Source organism: Lytechinus pictus, chromosome 3 (assembly GCF_037042905.1).
Source record: "Lytechinus pictus isolate F3 Inbred chromosome 3, Lp3.0, whole genome shotgun sequence".
Classification (NCBI taxonomy): domain Eukaryota; kingdom Metazoa; phylum Echinodermata; class Echinoidea; order Temnopleuroida; family Toxopneustidae; genus Lytechinus; species Lytechinus pictus.
Genome location: NC_087247.1, coordinates 12,566,738 through 12,580,822, shown reverse-complemented (window position 1 = coordinate 12,580,822; position 14,085 = coordinate 12,566,738). Strand labels below are relative to the sequence as shown.

At 37.1% G+C, this 14,085-nt stretch overlaps 1 protein-coding gene across 2 annotated transcripts; it reads left to right on the top strand.

The window, feature by feature from the left end:
• The first annotated feature begins 496 nt into the window (after positions 1-496).
• On the top strand, positions 497-13,524 carry LOC129257815 (deaminated glutathione amidase-like). 2 transcript variants are annotated; one of them, XM_064096385.1, is made up of 6 exons: positions 497-709; positions 3,320-3,475; positions 4,576-4,779; positions 6,286-6,396; positions 8,932-9,033; positions 9,560-13,524. In XM_064096385.1, exons 1-6 carry the CDS (start codon positions 581-583, stop codon positions 9,707-9,709), a joined length of 852 nt encoding a protein of 283 aa, XP_063952455.1. In that variant the 5' UTR covers positions 497-580; the 3' UTR covers positions 9,710-13,524. The 2 variants fall into 2 exon arrangements, with proteins under 2 accessions (XP_063952455.1, XP_063952456.1); XM_064096386.1 differs by lacking the exon at positions 497-709 and adding an exon at positions 834-917 and having other exon boundaries at positions 9,560-11,573.
• Positions 13,525-14,085: the final 561 nt, after the last annotated feature.

Here is a 14,085-nt window from a genome sequence, read left to right as displayed (position 1 = left end):
AATGATAGACCTATATATGCAGTGATATGCAAATAAGTGAGACGGTGATATCACAGTTCTTTTGTTTAGTTTATTTTTTTTCTTTGTTTGAATATGAAATATTTACAGATTCAACAATAATTTGATTGAAAAGGCCAAACAAAACAATGTGGTTCCACATGTTCAGGGAGGAATAAAACTTTGTTTCACATACAGTGGGGAGAAAATTAAAATAATTTGACTTCATATACTAAAAAAAAATAGTGAGTGGGTGATGTCATAGGTTTCCCCATTTGCATGTGGCTGGGCCGGCGCAGGGGGTATTAAGGCCTACTCTTTTGTGAAATTAGACCGAATCTTTAAAGTGCTATAATTAACTTTCATATTTTACATCCGATTTTGATGAAATTGTCAGTGTTATACTAGTTTGATTTTTCTCTTTTTATCCAAATAAACGTTTTCTTGCCCTCAATAACTCGATTTACATCACATTCAAAATACCCGCGTATGATTAAATGTTTGTCTCTGCGCTGCACCAACAGCCATTACGGTTACGTTTATAATGCCAACACGAAAGTGAACGAATGGGACAACTTGTGAGATGGCCGAGTTAAAATCGGAGGGTGTAAATCTGGCGGCAGTTTGCCAAATAACAGCAACTGAAGACAAAAAAAAGACATTCAGCTCATGTAGGAGAGTCATAGAAACAGCATGCAAAATGGGCGCAGAGGTAGGTCCACCTACAAACTTCATATTGAGCTTGTCAAATTCTGTCACGACTCTGCATCTTGTCTTTCTTGACTTGTCCGAGTATTCGTAGCCTACACTACTGGCGGGCTTTGTTGTTGCCGGAACTTCTCCGATGAAATCCCATCGATTCCGGCCGCTGTCTTGAAGAGTGGAGAAAGCCGCCTCTTCCAATTTGGTATAGATCTAACGTTAGTCACAACAAATTTGTAGCCTAGAAAATACAAGTAACGTGGATTTGTGAACATATTTAAGTCTCTTTTATAGATCTATCATCTAGATCTAGAGTCTTTTTAGAGACCCGTAGAGTTCTAAAAACTTCTATTATTAATTATTAATCAGAGAGAGTCCTTGACTTAAACCCATGCAGGGAGCTCCGGTCCGCAGCCGTAGGGTGACCAGATTTCACAAAATCATATTACGGGACAATCGACAAACAAAGAAGGCTACACAGTGTTAGACTTGTGAAAAAAAAAGAATTGGAAGGGAGGATGAACGAAAGAATGAAGGAGAGAAAGAAAAGAGATGAATTGAGAAGAAAAAATGAAGGGAAATAACAAAAGAAAGTTAGAATAAAAGAAGGATGAAATAAAGAAAAGGGGAAAAAATGTTTCCATCATTCGTTGAAAGAAAGGAAGGGAAGATGAACAAATGTGTGAAGCTCAAAGACAAAATAAAGGAGAGAAAGAAAGAAGAATATGTTTCCTTCATTCTTTGAAATAAAGAAAGAAGAAAAACAGGAAAGAAGGGAAAGAAAGAATAAGGTGAAGAATTAGAAGGGAAAAATTAAACAAAGAATGAAACAAAGGAGGAAAGAGGGAGGGAAGAATGAAGGGAGGAGAGAATGAAAAACAAGAAAATATTGGAAGGAGAGAAAGAATGAAAAAAAAAGGGAGAAGGATCGAAGCAAAGAAAAGTTTAAGGACAGAAAGAATGAAGCAAATAAAAATAGGATATTTAATAAAGAAGGAAAGTAAGAAAATGAGCAGAGAGAAAGGGTCAGGAAAGAAATATAGGAAAAAAAGAAAGAAGGGCAAGCAGGAAGGCAAGAAGGATGAACAATGAAGGATAGAAAAGAAAGAAAATAGTTCAAACTTCAAGCAAACAAAACAAATCCAATCATCTAACAAAAATCATAATGATATTTGGTGGTTTTTTTTAATATATTTAAAAAAATTTAAAAAAAATAAAATGTTTTAGAAATGAATACAATTTCAAAGTGAAACATCGTCAAACTTAAAAATGAGATGAAACATCGCTGCATCATACACACCAAGACTCAAAACGAAAGCTGAAACAACTAGATCTAGTTATGAAAACTCAATAACTTGTTCCTCAGATTACATCTCCAAATCAGCAATCTCCGATCCTACATGCCTAGCTAGAAGCCTGCCACACACAGGCAGGAGGCCAGTTCATTTGCAATGGATTGGGTTAGCAAGAAAATCACCGCAGAACTTGCAAAAGTTTACAGTTATCGATGTTAATGTTGTATCTGCTTCGTCATCTGTTAGTTATTTGATGAAAATTCGTCACTTTTAAATTTATTAAATACATTTTGTTCAATATTCTGAAATAGGGGACAAATAGGCGTCCTGGGAAGGACAAAGGAGCAAAATACGGGACGATCCCGGTAAATACGGGACGTCTGGTGACCCTGCCGGTCCGCTTTGCAGGCTGGAGCCCAGGACTCGTCCGTGTAATATTAGGCAGATCAATACTCTCCAAAATGGGGTAGAATGGGGTCGCAATAGCACTCCAAATAAAAGGGGAAAAAATAAATTATGCACTTACCTCGATTATATGGATGATGGTATATCGTGACACAGAATCCTGACATTGAGGCACAAAGTGGACCCTCAAAAAAAGGAAAAGTTCTGTCTCGTTCGTTCTCCTTCTTTCAAAATTGAAAACAAAATGGCTGATCGCTACTGAGAATGAACGCGACATAGAGGTCTAACTTTTCATTTTTTAGAGGGTCCAGTTTGTGCCTCGATGTCAGGATTCTGTGTCACGGTAGACCTTCATCCATATAATCGAGGTAAGTACTTAATTTATTTTTTTTTCCCCTTTTAATTTGTATGTACCTTTATACACCTAATGCGTATGAAGGTACTACTATTTCACACGAAAAATAAGAAAAATTACCAGACTGATCTTGTGTATCCATTCGTAAACACTGCAAATACAATAGGCTTGACTCTTGAACCGCTTCAATATGATGTAGCTTCGATGAGCTACGTTACGAAGTGCCTTTTTGAAGAACAATTCATAGATTAGAATTACAATTTATTAAATAATAAAATTTTAATTCTAATTGTAAATAATTATTATTACATAGTAATTATTTTAAGCATTCTTACAGTGGCAGACACCAATTTTGACCAACGCGAGTACGTGACATAGCTATAATGCATAAAAAATGTGTATTGATTATTTTCTTGTTGATAGTTATCAATATCGGTAAGATATTTTTAGCGATATATCGACAGAGAGTTTTCTTAACGATAACAGCACTACAAATGCATGAGGCTGATGCCTCTTTTGTTTGGACACCTTAACTCGATATTGCTTTATTTTTTTCTGTTAATAGATGGTATTTTTACCCGAGGCGTGTGATTACATCCAAAGATCTCCAGCTGACAGTGTCAGATATGCAGAGGGCATGGATGGTCCAACGATGTCAGCTTTCAAACAACTTGCAAAGGAACACAAAGTATGGTTGTCCATTGGAGGATTTCATGAGAAGGTATACTGAAAAGGCAAGCTCCTCGTAAGGATCAGTACTGTCATTGTGCTAGTCATTGGTAGCATGCTGTAGTAGGTCCATGTGGTAGCCAGGGAACTCCTAGAGAATAAAAATGATTCACTAACGTTAGTGATGATATTTTTTTCCCTTTGTGAAAAATCTGTAGGCCTAAATTCTATTCCAAAGATGATATAAAAATGGCAAATTCTGTCGTAGAGAATGTGCACAGCAAAAACATGCATTTCATTTAAATTCAATGAATTATCACATGAAAAGAGCCGAAAACAGATTTTCTGTTTGGATTTACTGTTAAACGGAAAGTCACTGTTCCTATGGTCAGTGCAGTCAGACGCACCCACCACTAAAAGATTTCTGACCAGCAAATGCAATTTAACATCCATCCCAATGGTACTGACAAAGAAAATTACATGAAAATCTTGTATATTCATGTAACTAACTTGTTTTTCGCACCCCATATCAAGGTATATAGGGCAATGTAACAACCATGCCTTAAAAAGTGTCGTAACAACCTCCAAAATGTCCATCTGCTCACTCCTACATGCTCTTAAGCTGGCAAGGATGAATTGTTTTGATATATTTGTGCGATTTGTGTTAATACTTACTTTCTCTGGATTTTTCATTAAAATAAAAAGAACAGAAAAGGGTAATTTGCCCAAAACTGCCTAAATCCCTATTTTTCAAGGATCTTCTTCCACATTCCCCTCTCATAGCAAAATAGTGCTAACGTGTTTCAAAGTCATGAATGCGTGATAAACTGATATCAATTTTTTTTTTAATTGAAGGAAAATGGATCAGATAAAGGTGACCACTTATCTCAGACCATCAGTGAGTCTACTTTTTTTTATACATGTTAAAGTCTGCTTCAGTTGTTAAGACCAAAATAGCCAAAGCATGTTTTATCTGCATCTTCGAATTGTTTTAATTCTCACTTTTGAAGGCCAATGGGCCTTTTTTTACTCATTAAACAGAAAGTCTTGACTAGTTTTTGTATGTGTTTTGAACTGATTTGAGTGCTTATTTAAAGCTTGAATAGATGAAAATGGATTAGCTTTTTACCATAACATTCGTTCAAATTTCAGAATCCTGAAGACGACTCCAAAATGCTGAATACCCATGTGATTCTAGATGATAGAGGGGATGTCGTCAGCAGGTATTCAAAGACTCATTTATTCTCTGTGGATATCCAAGGGCAGTTCAAGCTGGATGAGAGGGACTGCTGCACCCCAGGAAAGACCATTGTACCTCCCGTCGACACTCCTCTTGGGAAAGTGGGATTAGGCATCGTATCCTTGAATTTCTAACCATGAGTAGTTATTTAGACATTTGATATCATGAGAGTGATTAATTTTATATCAATTTTTCTCTATTTCCAAGTCTGGAGAAGAATTATTGTGCAGCAGCTCTTTTGTGTTAGAATGGTACTATGACATTTGCTCTGCTCTAAATTCCACACACTAATCAAAAGACAAACTTCAACCCTTGGTTTAACACTATAGCCTACCCTACCCTAAGCCTAACATAAAATCCTATCGCAACCCTAACATGACATCTTATACGATATTAATCCCTGAGCAATATTGTCGCAGGAACAAATGTGTCACCGTTAGAATCCCACTGTGGCCTAGTGTCTTGAAGCTTGGCGTCTTCAGCAAGGCCAATCTCCACCCAGGTATTAAATGACTATGGGGTAGGACGTTAAAGCCTAGTTGTCTCGCCTGCATAGCAGAGCGAGACTATAGGCACCGCTTTTACAACGGCGACGGCAGTGTCGTCAACATTGAAATCTCAAACAAGGTTAAGTTTTTGATATGTCATAACTTAAGAGAATATATGGACCTAGTTCATGAAACTTGGACATAAGGGTAATCAACTATTATTGAACATCCTGCCTGTGTTTCAGGTCCCATGACGAAGGTCAAAGGTCATTTAGGGTCAATGAACTTTGACCATTTTGGGGGAATCAATATTGAAATCTCAACCAAGTTTAAGTTTTTGAAATGTTGTCATAACTTAGAGAGTGTATGGACCTAGTTCATGAAACTTGGACATAAAGATAAGCAAGTATAACTAAACATCTTGCCTGAGTTTCAGGTCGCATGATCAAGGTCAAAGGTCACTTAGGGTCAACAAACTTTGGCCATGTTGCGGGTATGTGTGGAATTGTCATCATGACTATGAATTTTTATGGATTTAGTTCAAAATAAGAGCAATCAAGTATCCCTGAACATCCTGTGCAAGTTTTAGGTCACATGACCATGGTCAAAGGTCATTTAGGGTCAATCAACTGTTTGCCGTGTTAGAGGTATTTGTTGAATTGGCATCATAACTTTAAAAGTTTATGGATCTAGTTCATAAAACATTGACTTAAGGGTATTATTTAGTATGAATGATTATTTTGCACACATGTCAGGTCACATGATCATGGTCATTTTTCGGTCAATGGACATGGTATTTTATTATCATTAGAATATTTTCTTTTGTGAATAATTATTCAGTAGCTGTTTTTAAAGTCAACACTGCTGCTATTTCGTATCGCTTACCATTTGAGTTTGGAAACTCTTGTTGAATCTCCTTCCTCCCCCCCCCCCCCTCGATTGGATAAAGTGCATGCATTGTTTTAGGTATTAAAAAATGCCAAGAGTATTCCACCTAGTTAAAGAAAAGATTTAAGATTTTTTTACAACCAGACTTTGATGATTTGGAAGCATTCAGATACATATAACTTTTACTATAAATGATATAAAGGTTGGTTTAACAGAATCTAACAACATTCCTTAACCTTGTTTTAGTGCTATGACCTACGGTTTCCAGAGTTTTCGATGATGCTGACCAGACAAGGGGCAGAGATCTTGACGTTCCCTTCGGCTTTTACAATACCAACGGGGATGGCTCATTGGGAGGTATGGCTTGATTATTATTGAGTGGGATACAAAGTCACTGTCTCTGGCCATGTCTTAAGACCCTACACGTCTTAACCCCAATAAGACTTGGGGGCTGATTCGCCCCCCCCCCCCCTTCAACATTTTTCACAATAACACATAAAGATTACAGCGGGACATTTCATGACTTTTTTCTTTCAAGTCTTAGTAACTGTTGAGATCAAATTCGCAACGCAGGGGTACCTGCTTCCGAAATAATGCAACATTTTGTAAGTGCATATAGACCCAAAATTGCTCTAAAACATGAATTTGCGTACAAATTCAATTCAAATAGTGTTTTATCCCAAATTCATAAATGTATATACTTTTACAGATTAAATTCAATTAATTTCATCTTGTTTATGGTCAGAATTCGATTTGCATCAAAAAATAATAAGATAGCGGCCAAGATTATGAGGGCTAAGATGGTCATTAAAATAATTTGCAAAATTCCCTATACATAGGCTACCTGTTGCATAGGTGTAAAATCACATATCCTTGATACAGTATTTAAATTGCACATATATTAAACTAAATTGTTGGGTCTAGCACATTCCTTGTGCACGGATAAGATTACCCCCCTGAAAAATAAATATCAGTGGACCTTAAAGGACAAGTCCACCCCAACCAAAAATTGATTTGAATAAAAAGAGAAAAATCCAAGAAGCATAACACTGAAAATTTCATCAAAATCGGATGTAATATAAGAAAGTTATGACATTTTAAAGTTTCGCTTAATTTCACAAAACAGTTATATGCACATCATGTTCGGTATGCAAATAAGGAGACTGATGATGTCATCCACTCACTATTTCTTTTGTATTTTATTATGTGAAATATGAAATATTCAAATTTTCTCCTCATTGCCAAGTAAAACAACAATTAATTCCTCCCTGAAAACGTGGAATTAGCATTGTTTAATATTATATGGTTCAGTCAAGTTGGTCCGTATTGTCAAATTTGTAAAAAATGAAATATTGTATAATTCAGACAATAAAAAACAAAAGAAATAGTGAGTGATGGACATCATCGACTGACTCATTTGCATGTCACCGAGTTGTGCATATCACTGTTTTGTGAAAAATAAACGAAATTTTAAATTGCCATAACTTTCTTATTTTACATCCGATTTTGATGAAATTTGCAGCGTTATGCTAGTTTGATCTTTCTCTATTTATTCAAATCAACATTTTTCTGGGGTGGACTTGACCTTTAACAGGCTATTATCTTGACATTTTAACCCGTGTATGCCAAAGCACTGTACGGGTGGCCAGTCATTTTCTGTTCTTTACCTCAATAGGTAGAGTTCACCTGTATCCTGGGTCCTGTAACACAAAGGTTAGCGATTAATCGTACGCTTGATTTTTACGATTGATTGTACATTGTAGTCAATGGAATCGATCGTAGAAAAATGTTCTACGATCATTGCTAAGTTTTGTAATACGGGCCCCTGATCAGGCAATATATTTTTTTTGTGGGGGGGGGCTACTTTTCACAGCTTACTCTCAAAATTTGCATCATTGGGTAAGCTGCAACATTGAGATGAATCGGGGATTTCCAGGGCTCCTTTTTCATTAGTTGTCGGGGCATTTTTTTGCATTTTTGGGGGTTAAATCGCCCACAGCCCCTGGGTAATTTTTTTCCTGACCCTGACTGAATGACGCTAGTCCTTTATAGGGATTGGGGAAATTGTGATTTCATCTATGGTGTTTGTTTGGTTGGGTGATCTCAAGCTCAAGAACAGTATGAATGTATGGAAAAAAAACAATGATGAAATCGGCATTTACAGTAGAGATTGATGCAAATTGGAGCTTTTCACATTTTATTGAATAATGATATTGATTCTTTCGGTTTCTAAAAAAAATTCAGATTTTACATTCTTCACATCAAAATAAAAATGTAATCTCTATCTAATTTCACTTTCATCTTCCTGTGTGAAGGTGAGATGATTGGGCAGAGTTGTAATGTCATCAGTTGGTGCTGAGCCAATCAATAATGTGATCTGTATCGTCTTCCTAAACCTAACTTGTAGATTGAGTTTAGTTTAGCAGCCTTTTATGTGTTCAACACCAACACTATTCTTGAATTTGCTCATTGTGCATTAATAGTAGCTTTCTCCTGTCGTCTACTCTGACCATTTCCATGCTAGCATAAAATCATCATTGACATTACTAATACCAAAGAAGGGCAGGAGTTAGAGAATATATGAAAACAACTTATAGTATTTCCTTGATGAAAATCACTTTGAAAAAAACCTTAAAGTGATGTTTTCAACTGAATGTATACATGTAAGTTAAGTCTGCCAAACTCAACCTGCAATGAAATTTAATAATTGCTTTAGTGGAAGCAACAGACCAGAACATGGAAATAACGCATTGTTCACGTCTTCCAAGTCAATTTTTTTGTAAATAGATGTAATATAACTGGTCCTGATAGATTTGACTGAGGCAGATTTACCTGTATATATACTGTATATACAAATTTAATCTTGCCAAAACGTTTTTGTATTCCACCTAGCCGTTGTTACGGAGTAGAGCTATTGAGAACCAATGTTACGTCATCGCTGCCGCCCAGACTGGAAAACACAATGACGGTAGAGCAAGCTATGGTCATGCAATGGTAAGAAAGTCTATGTTCCAGGGGTGTGAGAGATCAGCTCTTTAGTTGGTTTCAGCTATTTTTATCTCACTTTCAGCTTTCTGTGTACTTTGTCAGTACAAAAGTAAAGGAGCTTTTGCAAGTTTAGCTTTTTTTTTTTAAGGTCACTCAGGTAAGGTTATTATACATGCGGTGTTTAACACAGCCATTCGTGAATTCAAAAACGACCTTTTGAATGACTGGAATTGGGGAAAACCCAAGTGTTGTTTCTCAGTTATTTTTAAAATTTTATTAGGTTTGCAAATGCTAAGTTTTGCCGTAGTATAATTTAGATTCATATTTTGTTGAAATGTGAAGATTAAAGATTTTGGCACTTCATATACTCCTTCTCCTCCTTCTCTTTTGTCTCTTCCTCCTCCTCTAACTCCTCCTACTCCTCCTCCTCATTGCCGTCATCATCGTTATATCACCATCATCATGTAAAATACCAACAAGAAATTAGTTAAGCACTCTTTCTAATTTCATTTTCCCCACTTTCTTTATGTAGATTGTTGATCCTTGGGGCGCTGTCGTTGCCCACTGTTCTGAGGGAGAAGGGGTAGCTGTTGCTCAAATTGATCATGGTTATCTTCAGAAGGTTAGAACATCAATGCCTGTTTGGGATCACAGAAGAACTGACTTGTATCCAACATTTTAGCCTTACTACAGATACGATGAGAAGAAGTAAATGCAGCTGAGAAATATTTTTTGCCATGAAAAGGTGATGTTGCGAGAACCAATGTTTTGAATCGATTATGATTATCTAAAAAAAAAACCTGTGCAGGATCACAGGAGTATATGTTCTCCTTATACGATTATTATTTCAGCCTAAACAAAAATTGGTGTTACAATGAGCATCTACAATTTCAAGGTGTAGGAGATGTTGCAAGTACCTAAAATTTCAAGATTTATCTTATTATTTATCTTATGACAAATTCAAAGAAAGGATCCAGATGACGTTGTTTGACCTGGTTTCTTGTAACCTTTCTTCTCGTACTGCTTTTCTTTCATGCTTTCTGGTCCAGTCCAGTATTTCATTTTTGAAACTCCATCACTGATGCTATCCCAGACACCTGGATAGTAGAATGAAGAAAATACAGGAAAAAATAGAAAAATTAAGATTATGGAAAAAATACATATATATTTGGCTTGAAAAGAGGTAATAGAAGTGAGCAGTCATAAAAGACTTAAAGAGACAAAGAGAACATCAGCTAAGAAAAATAGTATCAAGCTGAGGAAAAAAGGTAGTAATCCCATATACGGTATTTAAATCACATGTGTTTGGATAAGTTTTTGAATGAGCTTAATAACATGATTTTTGAAAAGATATTCTTGAACGGTTTGATTTTTTTTCCAAAAATGAAAAATAAATATGTGACTCACCATTCAACAGGGTTCTCGATTCAAGCCCAGTATAAAAGTTGACCCGTTCATCACTGTCGAGAACGCAGTCAACAGTATCTTCTGCTCTGCTCTTGAATTTCCTTGTTGATGCTTTCACAAGAGAAGCAATATCCTCACATGTCATATCTGTTTGAGTTTGTACTTCCTGCACCATCGGTTTCATTTCCACTGAAGACAAATAGTCATGTTGATCAGAATGACACAAGTTTTCGGGAAGAGCATCCATATCTGTGAAAAACAAAAATAGAGAGAAAGAGAATCGGATTATTAAACAGATTATCATTGAAAAATAACAAGTAACATTTAGGAAAAAAAATGTACCTACAATGAGCTAATTTAAATAAAGCAGTTTATCAGCACTAGATCTGCCTACTAGTTCTGGGAACTTCTGGCACCGCAGACAGTACAAAGTCAAAGACAAAGTAAGGCTCAAGATCGTTGGCAAAAAATAGACATTTTTATCGCCAGGCATGGGCTTGGAATTTAAAATTATACTTACGTCCAACATGGCCATGATGTCCAAGAAAAGACTTTGAAGGTTTGGCCTTCTTTGATCTTGACTCCACCTCAACTGCACTTCCAACAGTACCGATGACATTGTCATCTGTAGTTAGTGCAGGGTGATGCAGGGTCCCAGAAAAGACCCGGCGAGAGCTGGCTGCTTTAACCGGGGAACTGGTGGGGTCGATATCAGAGTCGGTCTGTTGCCGCTTGAAAGCTGAAACTTCCCTGGCATGCCTGGCGGTTTCCATCTTGTCAATCGCTGTGGTGGGACGTTCTTCTCCAATGAGACCAAAATTGTTCCAAAACAAGTATCTAGGATAGCCTCTAGCATGACCATCTGGAGTAATCTGATCTCTATCAAAATGTCTCGACAAAGTCGCGATTTTTTTGTCAAATCAACTTTGTCCTTGGGGCAAATCAACCGCAGCCATGTCGCTCGTGTGCTGACATCGGTGGGAAATTTCACCCAAGTCACGTCCTTCATCCATCCCCATTTGTCAGGGTTCTTGCGCTTCGAATCATGAGCCCAGCACTGTGCGGCCTCACAAAAGAAGACCATCGTAACTGATAATCAATAGATGTAATAATACTAGTAAATAATCAACGAATTGTTCAAATAAACATTAAAATCTTTGCGACGGCAGGAGAGTGTAGCGAGTTCGAGCAGACGATATATGCATATGCATGCCCAGCGCCAGGCGACGACGGCGCGTGGCTTCCGAACAGGAAGTTGTAATAACGAAAAGCTATCCCATAATGCAATGCACGTTACAGGGATTTTTCCCGGATCTCGGCGAAATCGCTATTTGGGGTAGCGAGAAGTATAATAATTTGAGGCTCTTTCCATTTACTTAACTTTGCATGCGAAATCAACCAGGTATAACTGTTCACATTTGTTGGGCTCTACTCATTTGCTGTAAGGCTTAGTATTTCACTTACAGTTTGAATAGCTGCATGATATATTACAACATTCACACAGGCGCAAAATATGTAGATGGACATGGTTTTTTTGTATTAATGAGATGAATTTGTATAGCACAGCCACTATGGGAAAAGTGGGGAATCCCGAACACCTTTTTAATCAAGAGCTATAACAAGATACCTTGGGAGCCTTATTCTAAGACCAGTACATAATTTGAAACATTCTGATGAAACCCTTCATGCATTGACGATAACAACGTCTCTATTCAGCATTAAGCATTCAAGGAAGTGAGCAATATAAAGGATAGTGATGAAAATAAATGATCTTACCAGGTTATTACGATTCATTCAGTGTACTTGTCCCATGGAGCTGCCTTTAGACCTTTATCCCGTGTTTCCAGGTGCAGTTTGGTGCCTATAAGTATAAGACGTATTCTTGTAGATTTTCCATGATTTGTGCGGAGAGAATATGCAATTTTCTCAAGCTTGAATCTCCTTGCTTTGAGTCGTGATGGAACATCTGAACTAATGTTGGGTGAGTTTTCTTGTCGCGATTCTTAAACTGAAAAGCTCGTAAAACTGCATCACGGTCAAACATTGACACAAATCGTACAATGATTGGACCCGGTGTTTGTCAATCCTGTCGGTCTTTGGGGTAGGGCTTGCTGGGAAGGTGGTGATGGTCGTTTCACAAAATGCGTGTCATTCGTTTCTTCTGTAGAAAATCCAATTGAGGCTATGGCGTCGCAGACATCGCAGGCAGCATTCTTAGGGTTCTTGGCGGCTTTAGGTGGTGATTTTATCCCATATGTATTTTCTTCTTTCTTTACAATGGTTTACATTTTTCTTTTCATTATAATTGTATGTCTATCTATCATCAATATGGTTTCTTTCATAATATTTTCAGACCATGCACAGGTCATGTGCGACGCTATTAACGTATAGTATTCCAAATTATAACAAAATATTTGAGGAAGTTTTTCTTTTTGTAAACACTGCAGTCAAAATATCCATAGATATTGGTATTCCCCTAATTGTGCAGTTGACTCATTCCATATTTCCTTAACCAATTACTTTACTTTACAGCTCTCATTTCATCTCTTTAACCCTAAAAGAGCCGGGTTATTTGGACCCCTCTCACAGCCAGGGGGGATTCCGCCCGCCCCCCCCCCCCCCCCACATAATCAATCTGTCAATTGCTCCACACTGGAAACATCCTTATGGCACACAATCTTGTATTCTAAACCTTCAAGTGATTCTACTATTCCTTTTTTCTCTTCCAGTGTATGTGGTCATGCCAAATACTATGTAGTCAGTTTACTAGCAGTCTATTTTTAAACATGTTTTTTACATCATCAGGACTTAGGCAACTTGTCTGAGTGTGTTGTGTTTTGAATGTCTTTCTTCATAGGTCTCAGTCTCATAATGGTGTCATCGTTGGCAGGATTTAGAAATCTGCCATCTATGTTTGGTGCATCGAGTTTGCAGTGACTCCCATCATTGACAGTGTAGACTTGTTGACTGCTGCTCCATCACATACAACAGCTGAAATCCGAATGCCATTGTTGTTTAAGAGATGGAGGCATTCTCTGAGGAGGGCACGTTGAAACGTGGAAGTTTTTTTTTTTTTTTAATATTCTATTGTCAACTGTACAATATTCTTGGTGCACTACGATGCCATACTGAGCAGCAAGCAACATTCTTATTGTTTCCAGTTCTAGTGCAATTTTTTGGTTTGTTTCAACCAATGACTTTATCGCCGTCAGCATCTCTTCTTCTCTGTTTGCTTGTGCATTCATGCGTTTCTTCTTTGGAGGTGTGTTGCACTCGCTTGGCCCAGCATCACCATGATCACTGGCGAAGGTTGTCACATTGGCTTCGGTGACCACAGCTTGGGGCTTTACCTGAAAAGTATACAAGTTTACAGAACATATACTTTAAGTTTATAGTCACTTCTTGCCAATTAACCTTATTTTGTTAACTTGGTACTTTGTACATCTCGTATACATAACAGTTTAAAACTTTTCAACTTTGATTTCATAGGTGTATAATAGACAATAATCTTGAGGTTTAGTACTATTTTATTTTGTACTTCGCTTGTTCTTTTTCCTTCTTTATAACTCACGATTTTCTAGTTCTAATATTTTCAAGGACCCATATAGATTGTCGATTGATTGATTGATTGATGTCATCGTTGGCAGGATT

What these genes read in the sequence shown, in the direction of transcription:
- LOC129257815 (XM_064096385.1), top strand. Translation starts at nt 581, where the DNA reads ATGGCCGAGTTAAAATCGGAGGGTGTAAATCTGGCGGCAGTTTGCCAA. An exon ending in CATGCAAAATGGGCGCAGAG is followed by an intron (nt 710 to 3,319) that starts GTAGGTCCACCT and finishes TTCTGTTAATAG; the next exon opens with ATGGTATTTTTACCCGAGGC. An exon ending in CGGGGATGGCTCATTGGGAG is followed by an intron (nt 6,397 to 8,931) that starts GTATGGCTTGAT and finishes TATTCCACCTAG; the next exon opens with CCGTTGTTACGGAGTAGAGC.